This window comes from Tamandua tetradactyla, chromosome 24 (assembly GCF_023851605.1).
Source record: "Tamandua tetradactyla isolate mTamTet1 chromosome 24, mTamTet1.pri, whole genome shotgun sequence".
NCBI classification, from domain to species: domain Eukaryota; kingdom Metazoa; phylum Chordata; class Mammalia; order Pilosa; family Myrmecophagidae; genus Tamandua; species Tamandua tetradactyla.
In genome coordinates, this window is record NC_135350.1 from 25,472,108 (window position 1) to 25,499,548 (window position 27,441).

Genomic DNA, 27,441 nt, shown 5'->3' on the forward strand with positions numbered 1-27,441 from the left:
CACAGGGGTAGAAATAGGTGTTATTCATGCAAGCAAAATATTTGACACTGTATATTCTCTGTCGTCAGATAGGAAGGAAGTCCAGAAGAATTCACAAGTCTCTTGGCCTGCAGAGAAGACGGAAACAACATGAGCACAGCAGGAAAAGTAAGCAAAGGAAAAAAAAGTTTACCTTTTATATATTTACACATTATACAATAAATAAATACAGAAATTTAAGTTTATTGTATAATATATGGGTACAGTTTTAATGAATAATAATGGTTTTGTTTCTAAATTAGAAACAACAAATAGTGAAATACAATATACAATTATGCTATAAAATAGAAATGCCTCTTGAACTGTGCAGAAATATGTTAATCCCACTTATCTTTACCAGAATATATATCATCTCTATCTGTTAATATTTTTCTCCTTCCTTGAAATAAATGCAACCAAGTTAGTATAATCATTTATCCAAGCCTATCATGACTAATTTGTAAACCTAAATTAGAGATATTTTCATCAAGAAATTATCTTCATATTCAGAAGCTATAATTTAGATGTGTTATGTGGTAATGAAAAGATAATGATGAATATATTTGAATTCTTGGAACAACCAGATTTGTGACTGGGAAAGTCACAAAGTAGCATTCCTGTAAGAGTAAAAGATCAAGATGGAAAATCCCTGGGACAGGCACCGGTGTTCCTGTCAGTCACAGGCACCAACACTCAGAAACCACTGTCATCAGTGTACATTTCCCAAGTATGTTAGTATTTATCAGGATATTGGCTGTAGCAAAAAGCCTAAAAATTTAAAAGATTTGAAAAATGAATAATGGAAAAAAATTTCAAATGGATGAAACTCAATTGGGGAAGTGCAATGGTGACTCAGCAGCTGAATTCTCACTTGCTATTTCAGAGACCCATGTTTGATTCTGGGAACCTGTGGATGCCAAAAAAGAAGAAAAAATCCTCAATTGATTTCATTTTATCATACTTGCAGCGATGCATTCTCACTATTTATAAAAGCACTCTTTCCTGCACAAACTTTGCCCCCTTGAAAACAGTGTGTATGGAACTTCTCAAATATTGAAAACATGTGTTTAACTCTTATTTAGAAAAACACTTATGGTTAAGCTACCTGAGCTAGAATTTATACATGAGCACAGGCCTTCTGATTTGAAAATATGCATGTATTCTTGTGCAAGTATGTCTTTGTATTTTTCACTGTCTAGCTTTAAATGCATTCTGTAAGGAGATGTTACACATAAATTAGACAATGAAAGAGATACACAAAATCAGTGTTCCAAATTAGTAATGCAAACAGAAATGGGGGAAGGGAATAAAAGAAAGAAGGAAGCAGGGTGTCATGATCAGGTTCATGTGCTAACTTGGCCAAGTGGTGATACCTGTTTGTCTGGTTGGGCAAGAGCTGGCCTGTCTGTTTCAATGAGGACATGTCATAGAATTGAATCATGATCATGTCAGCTACATCCACAGCTGATTCCATTTGTAATCAGCCAAAGGGGAGTGTCTTCTGACATGAGTAATGCTTAATCTGATCACTGGAAGCCTTTTCAAGATGATTCAGAAGAGATAGGCCCTTCATGTCTCAGCTGGTGAGCCTCTCCTGTGAAGTTTTTCCAGACCCGCATCGAAATTGTCTGCTCCACAGCCTGTGCTGTGGATTTTGGACTCACGGTCATGTGAGACACTTTTATAAATTTTGGATTTGTGAGTGTTCCCTGTTGATTCTGTTTCTCTAGAGAACCCTAACTAATACATCTTGGTAACAGGAGTGGCTCTTAAGAAACAGAATCTTAAAAAATGTTTCTTTATGAATGGTTTTGTACTCTGACTGGACTCAAAGACACTAAGGACTCTGATTCCATAATCAGAATGACACTCGCAGTCCATGGAGTGAGTTGGCAAAAGAGATAGTGAGAATATCACCATTCGATTCTCCTAATACTTCGCTTGTATGAAGCCAGGCTTTAGGGGATAAATTTTTTGACACCTTTACAGAGTTTTGTAGAAATAAGAGGTATAGAGATGTTGGTTGGTTGTTCTTAGATACTCTGGCTACATTAAAGAGTGAAAGGGATGGGCTTAAGGCTTCAAACTAGAAGCTCAAGTGCTGTCTGACAGATGTAGACGTTTCTATGAGCATCCTGAAGGAAAATCTCATATTCTGTAGCTGTAGACTTCAGATCTCTGAAAATCAGACCCAGAATCTTATTGTTAGAGTAGCAACTTTGCAATGTAAACTGAAATCTCAATGTTGCATGGTGTCTGCTGTTAAACTGAGGGCATTGATTGGAAAGGAGTGGGACCCTGAAAATGGGATGATGACATATGGATTGATAATGATGTCAGGGATGAGGTGAAACCTTAGGTCATGCTGAGTCTTCTCTAGATAATCCTGTAATAGTGTGCACTGAGAACATAACAACCCCACCTCCAGGCTGCCTTGAGGAGTTGTCCACCCAACCTCCTCCTGAAGGGATTAGCGCTAGACTGATTAATCCTGTTTCACCAGAGGAAACTGCAAATGAAGGCCCTGAAGCAAATGGCTTGGAAGATATTTCTAATTCTTTTCATGTACCACCCCCAACACCCCTCATTTCTTCCAGACCTATAACTAGACTAAAGTCCCAACAGGCCCCTAGAGATGAGGTACAAAGTATCACACATGAAGAGGTACATTATACTCCAAAGGAACTGTGTGAGTTTTTCAATTTATATAGACAGAAATCAGGGGAATATGTGTGGCAATGGATTTTAAGAGTGTAGGATAATGGTGGGAGGAATATAAGGCTGGATAAGGCTGAATTTACTGATATGAGCCCACTAAGCAGAGATTCTGCATTCAATGTTATAGCTTGAGGGGTTAGAAAAAGTATTAAGAGTTTTTTTGGATGGTTGGTTGAAACATGGATCAAAAGTTGGCCAACATTACCTGAGGTTAAAATGCCAGAACTGCCCTGGTATAATGTAGATGAGGGGATCCAGAGGCTTAGAGAGATTAGAATGTTAGAGTGGATTTATCATGTAAAGCCTGTTCTTCTACCCCAGGAATGTCCAGAGGATGCACCTTTTACCAGAACAGTGAGAAATAAATTTGAGACTAGCACCATCATCTCTGAAGAGCTCTGTGGTTGCACTTCTCTGTAGGAACTGTTGTCACTGAGCTGGAATCCTTAAACACAATGGGGATGACTGGATCTGGAGTTGGCAGAAGCCAGATGGCAGCACTTAATCGCCAAAGACAGGGTAGATGTGGCTAGTATAATAGACAGCAAACTCAAAGCAGGAATCAAAATTATATATCTCACAGAGATTTGTGGCATTGGCTAGTAAATCATGGGGTACCTAGAAATACAATAGAAGGGCAACCTATAAATTACTGTTCCAGCTGCATAAACAGAAGATTTCTAGGTCAAGTGAACTTAAGTCTAACCTGAATTAGAAAAACACAGAGTTACAGCCTCTTAATCAATTTCTGGAATTGAGACAGTTTACAGAACCAGAGCCCCTTGAGAGAGAACCCTGTTACACTGCCACAAATTTATGCTGTTAATCATCCTCCAAGCTTTCCCCCAAGGAGACCAATGGCCTTTTACCAGGGTAACTGTGCATTGGGGAAAAGTAAATGATCAGATATTTCAGGGATTATTAGACACTGGTTCAGAATGACATTAATTCCAGGGGACCCAAAACATCACTCTTGTCCAAGATTCAGAGTCAGGGCTTATGGAGGCCAGGTGATCAATGGAGTTTTAGCTCAGGTCCATCTCACAGTGGGTCCAGTGGGCCCCCGGACACATTCTGTAGTTATTTCCCCAATTCCAGAATTTTTAATTGGTATGGACGTATTGAGCAACTTGCAGAATCCCCACATTGGCTCTCTAACTCCTGCAGTGAGCGCTATTATGGTGGGAAAGTCCAAGTGGAAGCCACTAGAACTGCCCCTACCTAGCAAAATAGTATATCAGAAGAAATACCAGATTCCTTGAGGGATTGTAGAGATTACTGCCACCCTTAAGGACTTGAAGGATGAAGGGGTGTTGATTCCCAACACATCCCCATTCAACTCTCCTATTTGGCCTGTGCAGAAAACAGATGGGTCTTGGAAGATGTCAGTGAATTATATTGTAAGCTCAACCAGGTGGTAACTCCAATTGCAGCTGCTATTCCAGATGTGGTGTCATTGCTTGAGGAAATCAGCACATCCCCTGGTACCTGGTATGCACCTATTGATCTGGCAAATGCTTTTCTCTCAATAGCTATTAGTAAGGACCACCAGAAACAGTTTGCTTTCAGCTGGCAAGGTCAGTAATAGACTTTCACTGTCCTACCTCAGGGGTATATCAACTCTCCAGGCCTATGTTATAATCTTGTCCACAGGGACCTTGATCATTTATCCCTCCCACAAGACATCACACTGGCCCATTATATTGATGGACATCATGTTGATTGGACCTAGTGAGCAAGAAGTCTACTACTCTACACTTGCAAGTAAGGCATTTGTGTGCCAGAAGATGGGAGATAAATCCAACAAAAATACAGGGACCTTCCACCTCAGTGAAATTTTTAGGTGTCCAGTGGCATGGGGCATGTTGAGATATCCCTTCTAAGGTGAAGGATAAGTTTCTGCATCTGGCCCCTCCTACAACCGAAAAGAGGCACAATGCCTAATTAGTCTTTTTGGATTTGGCGACAACATATTCCTCATTTGGTGTGCTACTCTGGCCCAGTTATCAAGTGACCAGAAAAGCTGCTAATTTTGAGTGGGGACCTGAACAATAGGAGGCTCTGCGACAGGTCCAGGTTGCTGTAGAAGCTGCTCTGCCACTTGGGCTATATGATCCAGCAGATCCAATGGTGCTGGAAGTGTCAGTGACAAATAGAGATGCTGTCTGGAGCCTTTGGCAGGTCCCTATAGGAGAATCACAATACAGACCCTTAGGATTTTGGAGCAAAGCCTTACCATCTGCTGCAGATAACTACTCTCCTTTTGTGAAAGAGCTTTTGGCCTGCTATTGAGCCTTAGTAGAAACTATATGTTTAACCATGGGCCACCAAGTTACCATGAGCTGGGTGTTGTCTGACCCACCAAGCCATAAAGTTAGGTGTGCATAGCAGCACTTTATTGTAAAATGGAAATGGTATATACGAGATAGGGCCAGAGCAGGTCCTGAAGGCACAAGTAAGTTACATGAGGAAGTGGCCCAAATGGCCATGGTCTCCACTCCTGTCACATCGTCTTCTCTTAACCAGACCAGAGGTATGGCCTCTGAGGAGTTCTTAACAGTGAATTGACTGAGAAAGAGAAAACTTGGTCCTGGTTTACAGATGGTTCAGCATGATATGCAGGTACCACCTGAAAGTGGACAGCAGCAGCATTACAACCCCTTTCTGGGGTGTCCTTGAAGGACAGTGGTGAGGGGAAATCCTCCCAGTGGGCAGAATTTTGAGCAGTGCACCTGGTTGTTCATTTTGCTTGGAAGGAAAACTGGCCAGAGGTGCATTTGTATCCTGACTCATGGACTGTTGCTAATGGTTTGGCTGGATGGTCAGGGACTTGGAAAGACCATAATGGGAAAATTGGTGACAAAGAGGTCTGGGAAAGAAGTATGTGGATAGACCTTTCTGAGTTGGCCAAAAGAGTGAAGACATTTGTGTCCCATGTGAATGCACACCAGAGGGTGACTTCAGCAGAAGAAGGTTTCAATAACCAAGTGGATAAGATGAACCATTCTGTGGATACCTGTCAGTCTCTTTCCCCAGCAACTCCTGTTATTGCCCAATGGGCTCATGAACAAAGTGGTCATGGTGGTAGGGATGGAGGTTATGCATGGGCTCAGCCACATGGACTTCCACTCACCAAGGTTGACTTGGCTATAGCCGCTGCTGAGTGCCCAATCTGCCAGCAGCAGAGACCCACACAAAGCCTGCTTGGCACCATTCCCCAAGGCTATCAGTCAGCTACATGGTGGCATGTTGATTACATTGGACCACTCCCTTCATGGAAAGGGCAGCAATTTCTTCTAACTGGAATAGACGCATACTCTGGATATGAGTTTGCTTTCCCTGCACACAATGCTTCTACCACAACTACCATCCATGGGCTTACAGAATGCCTTACCCATCGTCATGGTATTCTATGCAGCATTGCTTCTGATGAAGGAACACACATTACAGAAAATGAAGTACAGGAATGGGCACATGCTCATGGAATTCTCTGGTCTTACCATGTTCCCCATCATCCAGACGCAGCTGGATTGATAGAACGGTCAAAGGCCTTTTGAAAACTCAATTACGATGCCAATTAGATGGCAATACCTTGAAAGACTGGGGTATTATTCTTCAGGAAGCTCTATGTGCACTGAATCAGTGTCCATTTTATGGTGCTATTTTTCCCATGGGTCCAGGAACCAAGGGGTGGAAATGGGAGTGGTACCACTCAGTATTACCACTAGTGATCCACTAGGAAAATTTTTCCTTCCAGTCCCTATGGCTCTGAGCTCTGCTGGTCTACAGGTTTTATTTCCACAACAGGGCGTGCTTCCTCCAGGAGAAACAACAATGATTCCACTGAACTGGAACTTAAGAATGCCAACTGGTCACTTTGGGCTACTTATGCCACTGGATCAACAAGCCAAGAAGGGGATTACATTATTGTCTGGGGTGATTGACCCTGACTATCAGGGAAAACTAGCACTGCAACTACATAGTGGGGGTAAAGAAGAGTTTTCTTGGAATATAGGAGATCCCCTAGGGGATCTCTTAGAACTACGATGCCCTGCGAGTAAAATCAATGGAAAACTGTAACAACCCAATTCAGGCAGAACTACCAATGGCTCTGAAACTTCAGAAATGAAGGTCCGGGTCATCCCACCAGGCAAAGAACTCTGGCCACCTGATGCACTTACTGAGGGTAAAGGGAACACAGAATGAATAGTGGAAGGAGGTAGTAATAAATGTGAACTTTGACAACGGAATCAGTTACAGAAATGAGGACTATAATGCTGTTTTGTTCATGTTATACTATTTACGTTGTAAGATATCAAGTTTAAGAATGAATATTACCCAAGGATTTGCACTCTATTCTGGAGAGATTTAATGTGTTTCCAGTTATATGGAGGACAGTTGAGTATTGTTAGGTGAAAGAAAAATTGTGTGTTTTACTGTTCATTAATTTAGAAATTTGGTATTGTTTAAGGTGGTATATATAGCTGCCAAGTCGACAAGGGTTGGACTGTCATGGCTAGGTTCATGTGTCAACTTGGCCAAGTGATGATACCTGTTTGCCTGGTTGGGCAATTGCTGGCCTGTCTGTTGCAATGAGGACATTTCACAGAATTGAATCCTGATCATGTCAGCTACATGCACAGCTAATTCCATTTGTAATCAGCCAAAGGGGAGTGTCTTCTGCAATGAGTAATGCTTAATCTGATCGCTGCAAGCCTGTTAAGGAGGATTCAGAAGAGACAGGCCCCTCCTGTGTAGTATGCCCAGAACCTCCATCAGAATTGTCATGTCACAGCCTGCCCTGCAGATTTTGGGCTCATGGTCACGTGACACACTTTTATAAATTTTGTATTTGCAGGTGTTGCCTGTTGATTCTGTTTCTCTAGAGAACCCTAACTAATACACGGGGAATCAAAGAGATGAAGAAAAGCTTTCTTAGGAAGGAAACAATAGTATCTGATATCACAAATTCAGATTCTTTCACTTAAGGAAAAATTTGAGCAAGAGTGCACTAGGTTTTGCTAAAATTGCCAATCTTATTGTCAAAATTAATGAAATTACCATAACAGGGGTTTTCATCTACCAGCCAACAGTTGTGGGTCAACAATACATTGCAGACATGTGCACACTGGCGTTTATGGCAATAGTATTCAGAATTTGTAATGGATGGAGGTGACCTAAGGGAATACTAACTCATGAATGGAAGGGCAAAATGTGGTGTATACATAAAATGGGATATTAAGCACTTATAGGAATGAATGAAGCTGAGGTAAGCAACTAATTGAATGAAGTTTGAGGACAGTATGTTGCATGAAATGAGCCAGAAATGAAGAGACGAACACTATATCACCTCACTAAAATGGGCTAACTATAGGGTGCAAACTTTGAGAATTGAATTTGAGAGCATAGGTTATCAGCTGTAGGCTTATTATAAATGTTACTAGTCGTAGGCTCTTACAGCAATTATGTTTATTCCCAAGTTGTAATGGTTACTTCTAAATTCTGAGATGTTGAGCTCTTTGTGTAAAACCCGGTCATTCCCCGGAACCTCAGTTATCTGTGTGACACTTGAGATGAAGAGCTAGAGTACTGCAGCTATGTAAGTCAGCATTACCCCATACAGCAACTGTTTAAAAGCTGAAAAAAGATCAGATTTCAATTAGAGATATGAATAGAGCTGATCTGGTTATTGCTAGATCTTACTAGTCCTACTTACTTCTACAAAGGAGAAGGTAAACATACGTATAATTATGCCAGAGTCACCCAGAGACCCTCTCTTTTTGCTCAAATGTGGACTCTCTCTCTCTAAGTAAAATAGAGTACAATATAAAGGATTATATTCACTGCATTTTAAACTTCAACTTCGATGTAAGACTAAAGGAAGAGATGTTTATTTGGTGAAAAATTATTATTTTCTGTAGCACACTATCAAGTTTAACTTGCATGTCCAGTTTATTTGAACATCATAATTACATGGAAACTTGAATAGGAAAGGGAACATTGTTGGTTTGCACTCTGTTACATCCCAGAGTAATCTGAGTAGAAAATAAGAAACTATTTGCAAAGTTCCCTGAGGCACTGGGGACAAAAGGTGGAAATATTAAACTTTTCCCACTTGGGGAAACCCTAATATCCTCACAAGCAATTTAATAGGCCAAGGCCTCAATCTTGGGACTTGCCACTATGAAACTTACTTCTGCAAAGGAGAAGCTAAGCATATGTACAATTATGCCAGAGTCACCCAGAGACCCTCTCTTTTTTGCTCAGATATGAACTCTCTCTCTAAGTCAGCTCTTCAGGTAAACTCCCTGCTCTCCTCTCTATGAGAGTCATGACTCCCAGGAGTGTAAATCTCCCTGGCAATGTGGCACATAACTCCAGGGACAAGCCTGGACCTGGCATCACAGGATTGAGAAATCCCTCTTGATGAAAGAGGGAAGAGAAATGAAACAGAATAAGATTCAGTGACTGAGAGATTTCAAATAAAGTTGAGAGGTATTCTGGAGTTTATTCCTAAAAATTATATAGATATTCTTTTTTTATTTTTTAGTATATTAGAAGAGGTAGAAGGAAATACCTGAAACTATTGATCTGTAGTCCAGTAGCCTTGATTCTTGAAGATGATAACATTACTAAAGCACTTTGATGGTGTGATCATGTAATTGTGAAAACCCTGTGACTAACACTCCCTTTATCCTGTGTGTGGACAGATGAGTAAGAAATAAATACTAAAAATAAATTTAAAATAGGTGAGGGGTGAATAAGAGGAATGAGATGGTGTCGGTGTTCTTCTGTGTTTTTTATTTTTATTATTTTTAGATTTTTGTAGTAATGAAAATGTTCACAAACTGATTGTGGTGATGAATGTACAACTATATGATGATATCGTGAACCACTGATTTTATGCTTTGAAGGATTATATGGTATGTGAGATCATATTGAGATATATTAAGCATATACTTCAATAAAATTACATTTAAAAAACCACAATTTATTGCAGGAGAGCATTAGAATGTATCAATAATAAATATCCTTAGAGGGAAAAAAAGATACGTAAAAATGACTTGGAAAAATGTATTCAGCTTTATCTCAAGTTCTCATATTGTCTAATTCTGCTTCAATTTCTCTATGTTATTGCTTTCCAGGCTTTTAAAAAATATTTTACTGTTTTCCAAACCAGAGTTTTTTCAATTCAATGTAGCAGTTGTCTGTGCTAGCTAAGGACTAATTGTTTCCATGCAAAGATGGAAAAAAAATACCCTGACTTCAAGATTATGAAAACATGTATTATCTCGGTTTGATTGTCCAGGTAATAAAATGCAAAGCAGCTGTGCTTTGGGACCTAAAGAAACCCTTTTCCATTGAGGAGGTGGAGGTCGCACCCCCCAAGGCCTATGAAGTTCGCATTAAGGTGAAAATTGTTTCTACCTTTATTTAATTTTGGTTTTACAAATCAAATATTAAAAAGTGGGAATCACCAAAAATCCACTAAGAGAAGCTTTTAACATAGAGTATGGTAATAAGTACAATTTAATTACATTGTTTGTGAAGAAAAGGTATGAATGGCATTCATTGTTAAATTTTATAAAGTGATCAAAGTAATCCCAGTAAAATTATAGTGCAAAATCCCAAGAAATAAAATATGTATGTGTTTGTACAGAAGTACAATGTGAAAGGAAATTTATCAAGACTCCAAATGCTATTACCAGTTGATGTTAGAATATTTAACCTTATGGTTGCTAATGAACCATTTTTTTTTCTACAGATAGCATGCATTATCACATTTTATGCAAGATTTACATGTTACAGAAACAATTGTTTTGCAAATTATTCCAGATTGTATAATTCTGGAAAGGAAAGCGCAGGAAGATTTTAAACTAAATACTCCCTGGAGTAAACAAATTTTTTATTCAGGAAGAGCAGGAATTAGAGAAATTTTTTACAACTCTTTAGAAGCCTGACTTTCAGGAATTGAATGTATTAAGTCTATCTGGGGCCATAATTTTTTGGAATGTGATTGTTACCCCTTCCCCTCATAGATGGTGGTCGCAGGAATATGTCGCTCAGATGACCATACGGTTAAAGGGGAATTTCTTGCAACACTTCCTGTGATCTTGGGCCATGAGGGAGCCGGCATTGTGGAGAGCATTGGCGAGGGAGTGACTGCAGTCAAACCAGGTACAGGATTCACTCAGGGAATGTGTCTACATTCAGCCCTCCCAAGGTCAAGCAGCCTAAAGAAGGAAACTGAGGCAGTGAGACGTGAAATACCTGCACAGTTTCCAGCAATAGCCAATTGCGGAACTGAACTAGACAGGGGATATCCTTGTTTTGTCCCTCCCTGCCTGATTTCCCTCACGTGTCCAGGCAGGTCTCCAGGACAGACCTCAAGATCCTGCCCTTCAACAATGACTCCTGGAGCCCCTCCTGGATGTCAGGCTACTTTAGATCCTGGGACACTAGAAAACTAAGGAGACAGAGTGACTGCCATCCTGGGGTTCACACTTGAATAATGCCATTTTAGAACTTCTGAGCATTGTCTTCCTTTGGGACCTAAATCAGAACTATAAATGATACAAAGGAAGAACTAAATGAGTTGAGGAACAAAAAGATGTCTATATCCTGAGACTCTGGGTAATATGGTAATTGTGGTTTGCTGAGTTCTCAGCATGGGGCTTGAGGCTATGGTTTGCTGAGTTCTCAGCATGGGGCTTGAGGTTTGGGTTAAATCACCCAAAACCTTTTTATCCACCAGTGGATTCCTCTTCCTATATGGTCTCCCTTCTTGAGCATGGATCATTGAACATGCAAATTCTTCTTGAATGCACATGGGTCACTCCAGGAAAGACATGTATTAAGACACAAAACAAAAATATTGAAGTCATAAAATATATGTACTCTGAACACGTCAGAAACATACTAGAAATCAATTACAAAGGCAGAAATGGAAAACTCACAAATATGAGGAAATTAAACAATGTACTCTAAAACAGTCATTGAGTTATAGTAGAAATCACAAACAAATTAGGAAATATCTTGAGGTGAAAGGTGAATGAAAATAAAAATAAAATATACCAAAACTTCTGGCATACAGAAAATACAAGACTGAGATAAAATTTATAGCTCTAAATGCTTGCATTAAGAAAACAAGACAGATATGTTAGACCAATGGAATTGAATTGAGAACTCAGAAATCAACCCTCATTTATGGCCTGTTGGGTTTTTAAATTTTTTTCTTTTAACAAAGGGCAGGCACTGGGAATCAAACCTAGGTCTCTAGCATGGCAGTCTAGAACTCTGCCAATGAGTCACCTTGGCTCAGCCTGGTGTGTTGATTTTTGACAAGCAAGCAAAAACCACTCAGTGGGAATGGATAGTCTCTTCTGCAAAAGGGGATGGGAAATGGTATCCCCACTTGCAAAAATAAAAAGATGGAGGAACCCCTAACTCACACTTTATACAAAAACCATCTCAACATGGACCCAACCTAAATATGGGAGCTATAACTATCACAGTCCTAGTAGAAAACATAGGAAAGCATCTTCAGAACCTTATGCTAGACAACAGTTTCTTAGACTTTACACCCAAAGAACAAGCAATAAAAGAAAAAATAGAGCAATGAGACTCCATCAAAATTTTAAAATATTGTGCCTAAAAGGAATTTATTATGAATGCAAAACAACAACCTATATAATGGAAGAAATACTTATCACATTTCTGATAAAAGTAATATCCAGAAAATATAAAGAAATCCTTCGACTTATAAACGAAAGACAAACAACAGAATTAAAATATGAGCAAAGATTTAGAAAGACATCTCTCCAAAGAAGATATAGAGATGGCCGGGGAACATATGAAAAGAAATGAAACATCATTAATAGTCAGGAAAATGCAAATCAAAAGTACCATGAGACCCCTCTTCACACACATTAGAATGGCTGATATTTAGAAAAAAGGAAGTAAGTGTTGGAAAGGATATGTAGAAACAGGAACACTCATTCCTGCTAGTGGCAATGCAAAATGCTATAGCTCTATGGAGAATCATTTGGCATTTCCTTCAGAAAGTAAATTATAGAAATACCAAATGACCAGGCAGTCCCACTAATAGATTTATACCCAAAATAATTGAAAGCAGGGGCTTGAACAGATATTTTCACACTAATGTTCATAGTGGCATTATGCACAGTTGCCAAAAGATGGAAGCAACCCAAGTGTCCATTAACTGATGAATGGATAAAAAACATAGTATACACATACAATGGAATATTATTCAGCTGTAAAATGGAATGAATTCATCATATATGCGATAATGTGGGTGAACCTTGAAGACATTTTGCTTAATAAGTCAGACACAAAAAGTAAAATATTGTATTATCTCACTGATTTGAAATAACTAGAACAAGCAAATTTAAGGAGTCAGAATCTAGAATATAGGTTACCAGGAAACAAGATGGGATAGAGAATGGAAAGTTAAGATTTATATTATACAGGGCATTTCTTATCTGCCATGTGGGAGACCTACGTTCGTTTTTTGGCCCATGTCATTCCCCTCACATGCACACAATGCAGCCTGAAAATAAAATGTACAGATCTTACCCTTTGGAAAGATGGAAATGCTTTGGTGATGGATCATTATGCTAATAGCACAACATTGTAATTTTCAAACTCCATGGAACTACACTGTATTAGTTAGGGTTCTCTAGAGAAACAGAACCAACAGGGAACACTTGCAAATATAAAATTTATGAAAGTGTCTCACGTGACCGTAGGAACGCAGAGTCCAAAGTCCACAGGGCAGGCTGTGAAGCCGATGACTCCAATGGATGGCCTGGATGAACTTCACAGGAGAGGCTCACCAGCCAAAGCAGGAATGCAACCTGTCTCCTCTGAGTCCTCCTTAAAAGGCTTCCCATGATTGGATTTAGCATCACTAATTGCAGAAGACACTCCCCTTTGGCTGATTACAAATGGAATCAGCTGTGGATGTAGCTGACGTGATCATGACCTAATCCTATGAAATGTCCTCATTGCAACAGACAGGCCAGCGCTTGCCCAGTCAGATGAACAGGTACCACAACTTGGCCAAGTTGACACCTGTCCCTAACCATGACATACACTATGCAAAAAAGGAACCTAGTTTAAACCAGGGATTTCAGCCAATAGTAAAATTATAAATATGTGCTATCATCAATTGTAACAAATGTTCCACCTTTTTACTAAGTGTATTAAGAACCCTGTATTTTATGCATGAGTATTCGGTATACCCGTAACTTCTTTAATAAATAAAAAAATAAAATTAGGTTTTTTTTCTAATTCTAAAACTTCTCCTTAGCTGGTGAGTACAATTTACCATATGTTTAGTGAGATGTCATCAAAATAAAAATGTCTTCTGTTTTGAAATTGAAATTTTAATATTTCTCTTTACAACTGATAAAATTACACTATAATAACACATACTTTACACATCTGTTTCCTCCACGATAGGGGAAAAATACATACTCACAAATTAACCGCCTAATTTTATTTAAGTGAGGATTTCTTTTACTAAACGAAGTGCCTACCTTCAGAATATTTGAGTATTCAGAAAAATTTTTTAAATTTCTCTTTTTTCTCCCATTCTATTTAGTTTTTCTTGAACAGAGCTACATAAATATAAGCGTTAATTTCATAGTAAAGACAAGAAAGCAATTCTGTAAATCATGATAATCAAATTTCTCATTATTGTAACCCTAACTATTATCAATTATGACATGTCCATTATGAAGGTCTGCTTCAACTAAAGTGTATATTGATGGCTGTAGTGAGAAATCTTATATTTAATGGACTAAGGATTAAATAAGACAAAGTGTCCACAGTACCAGTAAAAATGTAAACATGATAAAAGGTAATTATTAATACAGTTGAAATAACACAAATTTATGTTGTTTCCATACTTGCATTTCTTCTTTGGAAGTCTTCAGGCCTGTAAAAAATGAAACTGATAAACAATGTGGATAGGCTGTCACCAGTGACATAGTGGTGACTGAAATCTATTTCTTGGGAGAACTTTCCAAGACCTATGCCTCTTATATATACACCTAATATCTTAGTTCTTGCTCTATTAATTTTTGGATAGAAATTTAAAAAGAATTTGCATTGTCCTCTTCCAGGTGATAAAGTCATCCCACTGGGTCTTCCCCAGTGTGGGGAATGCATTGTTTGTAAACACCCAGAAGCCAACAACTGTGTGAAAATGGGGTAGGTTTCTGATACTTTACAGATGTAGCGAATGAGTTCGCACAACAGGTGAGCTCCTGCCTCATGCCCTTCTGTTTCTGTCTGTTCACTGACCAGTCTGAACAACCCTCAGTGGACCATGCAGGATGGCACCACCAGGTTCACCTGCAAAGGGAAGCCCATCTACCACTTCATCCACACCAGCACCTTCTCTGAGTACACAGTGGTGGATGAGATCTCAGTGGTTAAGATCGATGCAGCAGCACCACTGGAGAAAGTCTGCCTTGTTGGCTGTGCATTGTCAACTGGTTATGGGTCAGCAGTCAAAGTTGCCAAGGTAGGAATGACCATAGGCAAAACTCCAGATACGCTTGGACTGTAAGAAAAATTTGTCCCCAGGGATTATGGATCATTTATCTAAATTAAGTGATAACTTCCCCTGCTACCATAATAGCCCTGATATCTTCGAATGTGGAGTGAGTATGGGTAGAATATGGCCACAGAAATAATTGAAAGCATGCGCTATAGAAATTCATCAGTTTATCAGAGTGAACAAACTGTTGATACTTAAGCAGTTTGGGGAAAGGAATCCAAATAATTCTTTATGACGATCAACAGCTACCACTTTGTGCAATTTGGACTGCTCCTAACAATCATTAATTAATCCATCTTGTCTTTTCTGAAATGCAGGTCACCCCAGGCTCCACCTGTGCTGTGTTTGGCCTTGGAGGAGTCGGATTGTCTGTCATCATTGGCTGTAAGGCAGCTGGAGCAGCCAGGATCATTGCGGTGGATATCAACAAGGACAAATTTGCAAAGGCCAAAAAGCTGGGAGCCACTGAGTGCATCAACCCTCAGGACTTCCAGAAACCCATTCATGAGGTGCTGAAGGAAATGACTGGAGGTGGGGTGGACTTTTCGTTTGAAGTCATTGGTCGGATCGACACCGTGGTATGTACCAAGACATGCCCTGATTCATGCTTCTTTAACGAGGGTATGTTTTAAATAGTAGGATATAAATGTCATATATAAGGACTATTTCTAATGAGTTACAATATTCTATATCTTTTTTCTTACTTGGGATTATTTTATACTTCATTGTAAAGAAATTTTCATTCCATTAGTTCAGCAAACATATCTCAAGATACAGATCCCCATTAAAGGCTGCTTAATATTAGGCACTTGCAAATTTATTTTGATCTCTTTTAGTACAAAATTCAAGCTGAAGGACATATAAATACTGCAATTTCTATTCTCAAACTGGGAAAATTTTATTTTTCCAACATTTTTAGCAAATATTTTAACAATTTTTATTACGTTTAATGAGTTCAGATTTCTTTTCACATGTAATTCTTTGATCAAAAGAAATATCATCATTATTAGTCCAAAAATCTTTTTATCAAAAACTTTTCCTAAAGAAAGTACTGTTTGAATATTTTACTAGATTTCCTCACAGCATGCAGCCTAGTGCCTGGTAATTAACAGCCTGTGAAGGATTGATTGATTTTATTGTCACGAATTTAAGGCAAGGCATCTTGAAGCATTCCATGAATATAAAATGTATTAAAGTATATCCATATCATATAGCATTTGAAGCATAAAAGTGTATTATACACTATTACATGTGTGCAAAATATTTAGCATTGTGCCACCTGGTAGTAAGAAACACATGAACTTTGGCTGGTTATTATGTTATAATAAAACACATTTCCAATCCTGAAGTGCCTACATTACCTTTGGGATATCCATGATATTACTTTCAAATAAACACAAATATCATCAATTGGCATGACTAACAAACAAATCTCCAGATCCTTTCCCTTTAACTAGAATTCTGTAAAACAATACTGAAAAAGTCCCCAGAACAATAAATCCCCATTGTGGAGATTCCCCAGGAAGTCCAAGCTTCATTGGTAGTATGAAGCAGCACCCTCAGAGTAATGAGCTTTCCAGCCTTGCTCTGGGACCATATCCAAAAGACACTGACAATCCAAGAGATTTTTAACTTTTTACAAGGCCAGTTATTGCTTAAATTCTTTTGTGTTAATTTTCTCCTGTTTGTTCACATAGACTGGGTTGTTACTTTATTTATTGACTTAAAAACACAAGTTCTATGGATATTGGTTTGTCCAATCAGACTCTGAACACAAATGATTAATAATTATACAATCATTTCGATTCCTACTTCATTTTCCTATCTTTCAAAACCTGACAGGAAGACAAAGCTTGTGGAGTGTCTTTTCAGATTCCAGAAAAGAAGTATAGGTAAACTGATGTTCTTTTTTGGGGAGATAAAAGTAACATCTATGTCATGTACAATTTAAAGGTGAATAATAAGTTCAGATCTATTAAATGAAAGAGCCTCAAGAGGACAAGATGCAATTCTTGATGATGTAATCTCCATTACAGCATTTTTGCCAACAAATACCTGGTCTAATATGATATTCAGGTACTTGCTAAATAAATAAAAGAGAAACAATTCACCCATGCACAGATTGTTAAAATTCATGTGATATGAAACATTTTCATCTATTGAGGAGCCATTATCTATTTTTAATGATGTTTCCCTCTTTAATATTTTATTAAAAAATATGTACATGCAACTACATATATCCATTCTCTCAAACATCCTAAAATGTTTTCTGAACCTTCCTTAATGCCATAGCCCTCATGTATACACAAAGGAGAACAAAGAAGCAAAACCAAATTTCTACCCTATAAATGCTCACAATCTAAACTTATAGTATATGAATTCTGAGAGTTTATCATGAGGGGCATCTATGAGAGAGCTTATTTTTAAACGCAAAATATTCATTTCATTCCAGCTTCAGGCACTGTCATGCTGTCATGAGGCATTTGGTGTAAGTGTCATGGTAGGGGTGCCTCCAAGTTCTGAAAACCTCTCGGTGAATCCTATGCTGCTATTGACTGGTCGCACATGGAAAGGGGCACTTTTTGGTGGTATGTACTGAAAGATCAAATTCTTATTATCCTCAGGATTTGTTCCATTGTACAATTGATAAAGCCAGGTGTTGCTGAGCGATACAGTCAAAGATAAGTTAAAACTTTAATTGATCTTTAGTGTCAAATTCCACTAGATGTGTAACTAATATAAGGGGAAGCTACTTAAACACATTTCTTTATGACACAGTAGACTAGCTAAGACATATAGCAAAAGCTCTTTTGGTACTGGTGATGGAATAAGACATTGAAGCACCCAGTAGGTGCCAGACAATCCATCAAAATTGTTCACATCTGCCCTCATTACCCACATTTAGACAACTTTTCAATTGCCTACATGATTTGGCCAGAGTACAGACACTACAATGTCTCTAGAAGACCGCTGATAATGAAGGGCCCTAGTTTATTGGGGAGGGGTGTGTGAGGTGAACAAAACTGCAAAGAAAAAAAAAACAGGCAAATTGCTCTAAAGGATATTAAACCCATTACCTCTTATTAACCCCAGTAATGGCAGCCTGTAGAATGTAGCTCATTTTATGCACTTTAATTTTAATTCTATTTGAAAAGTCTTCTCTTCGATTCTGTTACTTGCCTCTTCCTGAATCTACCAATGATGTCTTCTTTTTTCTAGGCTTTAGGAGTAAAGATGCGGTCCCAAAACTTGTGACTGATATTATGGCCAACAAGATTCCAGTGGATCTATTAATAACCCATGTTTTACCTTTTGAAAAGATCAATGAAGGATTTGACCTGCTTCGCCTTGGAAAAAGGTAGATTTTTTTTGTCTCTGTAAACAGTGGGGTTTCGGCTTGCAAAGAAAAATATTTTTTACCAAGAAATTAGATATATTTATGGGAGACAGACAAATGAGAAACATATTGGAGTGCTTGGTTTTCCCTTACCAGTTCATTTACATGTAGAATATTTTCATCTTATCATGAGAAGCTGAGAACAGTTACTTTGCATTTCCTATTCTGCTGAACAGAAATTTGTCAACTTTGTCACAAATCTGAAATCATCAGCAATTCAGTCTCTTGCCAGGTGGACACTCACCCTTGAAAGGCAAGGGTGATCAGAGTCACAATGTCATCATAGAACCATGGAGCCCCTAAGCCTCTACCTGAACCATAATACAGGCTGAGCATTGATGGATGGAAATTTAGATAATATTCAGGATATCCTCAAACTCTTGTTGTAGGTGTAGGTAGACCTCTATGGTGATTGTTGCAATTACACATCTTAGGAACCATTTTTCATAAAAATACTGACTTAATTTCACCGTTGAAGGGTAAAGAACATGAAACTCAGAGAGAACATGCACTTGGTAAGCAGCAGAGCCAGAATTCTAACTTAGACATCTTTGTAAGCAAGCTTTTTTATTTTCTATTATACTGTTCTACTTTGAAAGAACCTAAACATACAAACATGCTTATAAATATGCATATATGTACAAAGATATAAGCAAATATAAATAAATGATAAGTAAATAATTTGGGACAAAATAGTGAGCCAATCTTAACCATCATCTCACAGTGTTTTTTGGTTTATGTGGAAGTCTAAATGACATAATGCATGAAAGGTACCTAAAACTTGAATGGCAGATACCAAGAATTTATTACAGATAATTGCCCATTTTGCTTCATATTATTACTAGGAAAAGCACTAGGAATTATAAAAATTCTTTTGTGAAGAAGTCAAGATAGAATGAAATCTAAGGAGTAGCCATATTATTTTGTAATCATGAGCTTAAGTTTGAAGCGAAGATGAGAAAGAATCACTGAAATTATCATCCTTTTCACTTGTTTGTGCTTAAATAGGTAGGGATAGGATTGTATTGGCTGGATACAAAACTGAGTTTCCACTGAGGCACATCCTATTCCCTTGGACTCTAAAAAGAAGAATATCAAATTTCTTGTGTTAAGATTATTAATATGTTTCATTTTCACTTTCAGCATCCGTACTGTACTCAAATTTTGAGACACTGTGACACCCTCACTTATACCATCTTCTGACTGTTTCGTGCCCTCCTCATCCAGAACACCAGGAAAACAACAGCATTGAGTTTTCCCTTACCAGATGCCATCAAAATATATACATAAACATTCCATAAGAAGCAGAAATTTCTGTGAATACTGTTTTCTGACTATCTACATAGAATTTACTTTGTACAACAATCAGTTTTTCTGAAAATTGCACAGAAACTTCTTTCCATTTACTGATTCACCCCCAACACTATGGAAAATTTTACCTATTAATAATAACTTGCATTAATGATGCATTTCAATAAACTATGACTCAATATTGATACCTTATTGTTATACCATTATCATTAATCAAAGTTCATGGGTTACTGTAGCTTCACTCTGTGTTTGTCAAAGAATGATAGGCCTTTACTAATGCATAATTTCATGTATCTACCATACAGTCAAACAGAATGGTTTCACTGTCCTAAAACGCCCTGCAAAATATATTCACAAGCAAATGTTAAATGCCAAGTGTGAGAAAGATGAAAAGGTGAACATCAGCTGAATATTTGAGGCCAGTAAATTTTCATTCTTTGTCATTCCATACGTTATGTCTTTTCCTTTGAACAAAGGTATTTCCTATGACTTCATACCCTTTTTGTGCCTTTGCTTCCCTTGGTTATTGAAGCGTGGTAAAGGGATCCTTCATTATTTGTGTCCCCAACTCACACAGGATGGGCCATTTTGCTTGCAGTCATGAACTTCTGTGCTGTCATTACCTGTATCTTCTTCTGATAAAATGTTCAAAGTTTTAGGGGAAAACTACAGATGACACAGTGTACACTTAGGTTTACAAGCAGAGAAGATCCAGATCTTATAAATGCAGGAAATTCTAAATAACTCAGGGGAAATGCCACCCATTTTCATGATTGAAGGGAATTGGTTTTAATTTTTATACTTGTAGTGAATATAGAATTTTCACTTCAAATAAGAACAGTTTTTCTTCAACACGTGATAAAATGAGGTTCAGATATTAAAGGAAGAACTAAGCTATTAACACCAGACTCAAAATAATAATATGCTTTACTCATTAAGGGATTCATTGATTAAGTAGTCTTTCTGAATAAAAGTAGCTAAGGATTGGGGATGGCTTGAAGTACAGGGATAATACTGAAACCTCTGTAAATTTATCATGAAATATGAGTTACCAAGAAATGACAAAACATCTGATGCACATAATACAAATCATACACAGATACATATTTTTACAATTTCAATCTATAGACTACCACGTCTTACATCATTCTATAACCTTGGAGTTAGTTGGCTGATTTTAATATATAGAACCTGTGGTCATTTTTTGATATTGTTTACCCACTTTCAGTGATGATGTGCATTTTGAACTTTGCCTTTACAATGTCACGAAACCTTATTTATAGTTATGTATTTGTTTCCAAATGTACTATTTGTTGCCTTATCTCCTATCTATATGATGTTGTTGAGTGGACTTCAGACTTAGAAAAAATGATATACTACATACTGAGAGACCATCAGTAAGTCACTCAACCATTCTCAGCCTGTTTTAGCCTCCAACTCCCTCCCCCAGCCCTTTGGCCAACAGCAGTGCTGACAGGACATCTGGCTCCTGGCTCATCTTCTTGTTGCCAAGTTGGGACTTAAAGATCTAGTCATCTAAACACTGGGGATGTTGTGTCTGTACTTTCATTAGCTACTTCAGATTACTGGGGACTGGTTCTGAGAGGGGCCATTATTCAGACCCCACTTTAGCAAAAGCTACAGAGGAATTCTAAAGACAGTAACCTTTCTAAAACTGCAGAAAAAAAGTAAAAGGTCTGCATTGACAGGGCACATGGTCAGTTAAGAAAATTGAGCTGCAAAAGCTATAGAAATTCCTGGGACAATTTTTGGCCCCCTTCTCACCTCCTCTACCACACAGGTCTGTGCAACATGTGGTTGCCTTGTGGGTCTCTGACATTGTGCACAGGGAGCCAAATGGCCCTTGTGTGCACACTGCCGGTATCTGGGAGACTGAGCCATCAATCCTGACTCTGATAGCCTTCCTAGAGTTTGATTTGAGGGCAGTGAAGCTGCGTGCCAAGTGCTGCCACAGTGTGAGCGACAGTTAAGTTGAAAAAGGCATGGGTCAAAGGACTGACTGCATTAAGTCACTGCAAACAGAATTCAGGAGGGTAGGAACTTTTTTTAAAATGTAAAGAGAATGTCACCCGTACTCTTATGAGCTAACCATGAGGAATTCCTGGGTATCTATCAAGCACTGGTCCAGGATAAGAGTCAGCCCCAACAGCTCCCACTCCAAGCAAGTTCAGATAAGACCTTGAGAGGAACCTGCACATCCCATTTACCTTGGGCTGATCTGCTTGTTAGGGGGGCTAAGCTTTGAGGGGAACACCAGCCAAAACAGGGGCAATTTTCAGAGAGTAAAAGAATCTTCTTACCTTGTATTTTTTTCTTTTGAATATCTCAGTTATACCTAGTTGGATACAAACTTAAGGGATAGCCCAGGAACTTAATTTCAGAGTTGACACTGTAAAGTTGTAAATGTACATTGTGCAACAACTGAGTACAAGACAAAGAAACCTGAATTGATGGCCCATCCAAAGGAAGAAGTCAGTGATCCAGAATCCATCAAAAAAGACCTGATTGGAGAGGATGTGGAGAAATACCAAGAATTATTTACTGTTGGTGAGAATGTGAAATGATGCAGCTGCTATGGAAGACAGTTTGTAAGTTATTCAGAAAGTTATATACAGAATTACCATATGACCAGGCAATCCCACTTCTAAGTATATTCCCCAAAGACTTCTAAGTACTCCAATAGATATTTGCACTTCCAATATTCATAGCTGCATTATTTACAATTGCCAAAAGGCTGAGGCAGCCCAACTCTGCATCAAGCAATGAAAGGATAAATAAAACATTGTATGTAAGTACAATTAAATATTATCCAGCCTGAATAAGGAATGAAGTTTTGATGTAAACAACAAAATAGGTGAATCTTGAAGACATCATTCGTAATGTCATAAGCCAGACAGAAAAGGACAAATATTGCATGATTTCATGACAATGAAATGATTAGAATAAGTGAACTCATAGAGTCACCATCTAGAATATAGCTTCCCAAGGGACAAGGTGTGGTTACAGAAAGTGGAGTAATGGTCACTGTACACAGCTTCTACTTGACTTGATTGTAAGTTTTGATAATGAATAGATGGAAATTTTCCTACACATATTTTGGCAAAGTAGAGCTGCATGCACAGGACTCAAGGCTTTACCCTCTGTAGGAAGCGGCAACCTGAGGCAGGGCAAGTGGCTTGCAGTTGGGACACTGCTGCTAGACTTTGGATATGCAAAGTACAATTGTGTGAATGTAATGAACAGTACTAGATGGTATATATGAATATTAAGTGAATTTTTTGTTCTATTTATGATTCTAAAATCAAACAGAATGAAAACATAGGGCTGAACAACATAAAAAAAAATCCCACTATAAAAGATGGATTATAGTTAATAGTATAATTATTAAAATGTTCTTTCATGAATTTACAAGTATATCTCATTGAGGCAATGTGTTAACAATAAGAAGATATGTTGAAACACTGTATTTTATGCATGATTTTCCTATAAATCTACATCTCTAATAATAACAGTCTTCATCTTCTATATTCTTAGAAAATATGGCAATGAAGAGGCAGAAGAAAAATTAACAACTACAGCCAAATTTAATAACCGAAGGGGAAAATGTAAATTTTTCCTGGAATTCTGTGATTATGTTGATTGCTACCTATAATCAGAGATGTATGCCTATTTTTATAAATTGAAGATAAGTCTGACAGAAGTAAATTGGGGGAGGATATCCTAGGCCCCTCAAGAAGGCACAGACTGTGTTTAGAAAATTGCCAGCATTTAGTCCTGGTGCCCCATAAAACATATGATGAGAAATTTCTGGGCCTAGGTACAATGATTCCTGAATTCCATGCACATGATTTAGATTTTATCCTCTGGGCAATGGGAGGACTGTTAACTTTTTTTTTTGAGCAAATTAGTAGTATCATCAGATTGTTAACTTTCATACACATTCTTTCAGCACTGGGTGTTGTGCTCTAGAGGTGAGGGAACAAACACAGAGAGTGATGAGGCATTAGCTCAGTAAGGCAGGAGAGAATTCTGTCCAAATTAGAGCAATGTTGATGAGCAAGAAGACCAGTAGATCTATGAGGCATTCTTGGATATGCATAAATTTGATTTAGCATAAAGATCACATGAGTGACATGGGCAAGGAGGAGTTGGAGGAAATGAGTCTTATTCTTCTAAGTTTGTCCAAACCACTGGGGCAAGATGATAGATTCATTTACCAATTTGGAAGCTAAATGAGAATGAATATGTTAATCTAAACATAGAAAATGACAAATTTGAAATCACTTTTTTTTGTTTAAATGAGCTTTCTATACAGAGTATAGAGCCAAGCAATACTTTTTGATGAAATATATAGATTTTGAATCATTCTGAAACTGATAATTCTGTATAGTGTAAATCCTGTTTTCCTAAAAGTGAAATGCAAAACAAAAGTTCCCAAGACCTAAGGGTCATTTAAATCCTCTCATCAAATACACCCATGTGAGAACATGATGCAGAACCATTTTTGTCAGGAATAGGTGGGGGATAGAGCCTCCATTCTGCTGAGACAGATACTATCAAGAGCTGTCCAGTAATCAATTTGAGGCACAGGTCATTCGGCATACCAGGTGCTGACTTCTATTCTTCAAAGTTCATTTTAGAGTGTTATATCAACTCTCTCAGAGATTCTGTGAGCTACAAGTATGTTCTAGTTTGCTAGCTGCTGGAATGCAACATACCAGAAATGGAATGGTTTTTAAAAGGGAAATTTAAAAAGTTGCTCATTTACAGTTCTAAGGCTGAAACAATGTCCCAATTAAACCAAGTCTATAGAAACATCCAACCAAAGGCATCCTTGGAAAGATACCTTGGTTCAAGGAGGCAGATGAAGTTCAAGGTTTCTCTCTCAAGTGAAAAGGCACATGGTGAACTTATTCAGGACTTCTTTCTCAACTGGAAGGGCACATGGAAAAACGGTGTCAACTGCTAGCTTTCTCTCCTGGCTTCTGGTTTCATGAAGTTCCTGGGGATGCATTTTTCTTCTTCATCTCCAAAGTGCTGGTTGGTGGACTCTGTCCTTCAACATGCTGCAGCATTCTCTGCTCTCTCTGAATCTCTCATTCTCCAAAATGTCTCCTCTTTTACTGGACTCCAGAAACTAATCAAGACCCACCCAAATGGGTGGAGACATGCCTCCATCTAATCCATTTTAACAACCACCATTGATTAAATCACATCCCCAGGAAGATGATTTAATTACAGCTTCAAACATACAATACTGAATAGAGATTAGGAGAAATGGCTGCCTTAAGAAAATGGGATTAAGATTAAAATATGGTTTTCTAGGGTACATACATCATTTCAAACCAGCACAACATACATCCTTCAGTAAATCACTTTTGGGCAAATCAGTTTGGAAGACTATGTTCTTTGCAATAGTGAACTTTGAACACTACCAGGTGTCATTGAAAACCTGGGCATTCATAAATTGTCCAAGGTGAGAGTATTTTAGCTTGGAAGAAGAATTCAGAAGATAGATCAGAATAGTTGCAGGACATCTCATCAAAAAGGATGGGGAAATTCAACTTCCCCAAGTAGAATTCTTGATATTCTCACAAGCAGTGCAGACAACCAAAGCTATAGGCTGAGCCCCCAATCTTGGGGTATGTTCATATGAAAATTAACCCTACAAAGGATAGGTCAAGGCTACCTAAAATTAGGGGTAAGGGTCACCCCACAAGAGAACATCTTTTGTTGCTCAGATGTGGCCTCTCTCTCCAGCCAACACAACCAGCAAACTCACCACCTTTCCCCTGTCTACAAGGGACATGATTCCCAGGGGTGTGGACCTTCCTGGCAACATGGGACAGAAATCCTAGAATGAGCTGAGACTCAGAATCAAGGATTGAGAAAACCTTCTCAACCAAAAGGGGGAAGAGAGAAATGGGACAAAATAAAGTGTCAATGGCTGGGAGATTCCAAATAGAGTTGAGAGGTTATCCTGGAGGTTATTCTTATGCATTAAATAGATATGGCATTGTTAGCCAAGATGTAATGAAGAGGCTGGAGGGAACTGCTTGAAAATGTACAACTGTCCTCCAGTATCCATGTTTCTTGAAGATGATTGTATAATGATATACCTTTTACAATATGACTGTGTGATTGTGAACACCTTGTGTCTGATGCTCATTTTATCTACCTTATCAACAGATGAGTAAAACATATGGAATAAAAATAAATAATACGGGGAACAAATGATAAAATAAATTGATTGAAATGCTAGTGATCAACGAAAGGGAGGGATAAACGATATGGTATGTATGAATATTTTTCTGTTTTCTTTTTCTGAATAGAAGCAAATGTCCCAAGAAATTATCTTGATGATGAATATGCAACTATGTGATGATATTGTGAATTACTGATTATACATGTAGAAGAGAATGATCAAAAGTTAAGAATGTTTGAGTTTGGAGTTTTTTTGATATTTAAAAAAATTAAAATAAAAAAAGAGAGAAAAGGAAATGCAAATGATCTAAAAAGTAACAGGAGAAGAAAAAGTGATGACACTCAAGGACAAATATTTTCAAAATGAAAGTATACTCATCAGGGACAAACACTTCACAGAAGTATGTTGAGAACAAAAACAAAATTTGCTGAGTTTGGCAACAAAATATTAATGGTGACTTTAACGAGAAAAATATGCCTGGAAATTTCATTTTGTATTCTAGATGAAATTATATTGCAAGCATTATTTTTCCCTTAATGATTGTATTTTCCCATTTAATAGTCTAAAATGATGCGGAGATTGCCACAATAGTCTAGAAAATATGGTCACCCATGCTATGTCATGCAAACTATGTTTGAAATAAGATTATTTTCAGCCATTCTTCCTCACTGCCTAATAACATAATGATAATTGATAAATATTTAAGTAATGTATGTATATACAAAGTACATTTCTCATTCCTGTGGAATAAAAAGATGTATGACAAGATAACTGGTTTCACGGAGATTGCAATCTATTGGGATAACAATCAACCAAGGACTATAGTGGTAAGTATAGAAGATTCTGAGGACTGTAGGAATAGTTTGGTCCAAGTGACTCTAAGCGGGAGAAAAACTGTGATAAGACTTTGAGAAAAATCTAGAATATAAATAAAGCAGAAAAAGTAGGGGCATTTCAGTGATGGAGATGGCAATTGCTAAAATCGTAAGGAAGAAGTGTTCACACTCTTATCTGTGGAACCATGAGTAAAGTTCGTTGAAAAACAGGAGATATGATTGAAAAGGAGAGTTGCCAGCCTTGGGAGAATTTCAGTTCAGGATAGTGTTCTTTCCTCCACACAAGACCATAGAGGATGTAGCATATGTGCCTACTCAGAAAATTAATATAAAAGTGAAGGTTTAT

The 27,441-nt window shown here is 37.9% G+C and overlaps 1 protein-coding gene across 1 annotated transcript; it reads left to right on the forward strand.

Moving 5' to 3' along the window:
- LOC143668123 (alcohol dehydrogenase S chain-like) lies at positions 1-27,441 on the forward strand. Its single transcript, XM_077142730.1, has 9 exons — positions 1-147; positions 10,046-10,147; positions 10,776-10,914; positions 14,886-14,973; positions 15,070-15,289; positions 15,643-15,903; positions 17,778-17,913; positions 18,545-18,683; positions 19,866-27,441. The coding sequence occupies exons 1-9, from the start codon at positions 130-132 to the stop codon at positions 19,888-19,890; spliced, it is 1,128 nt and encodes a 375-aa protein (XP_076998845.1). The 5' UTR covers positions 1-129; the 3' UTR covers positions 19,891-27,441.

Excerpts from the sequence above, each read along its gene's own strand:
- LOC143668123 (XM_077142730.1), top strand. Across the intron at positions 10,915-14,885 it reads AGTGACTGCAGTCAAACCAG|GTGATAAAGTCATCCCACTG; the intron begins GTACAGGATTCA and ends GTCCTCTTCCAG. Across the intron at positions 15,904-17,777 it reads TTGGTCGGATCGACACCGTG|CTTCAGGCACTGTCATGCTG; the intron begins GTATGTACCAAG and ends ATTTCATTCCAG.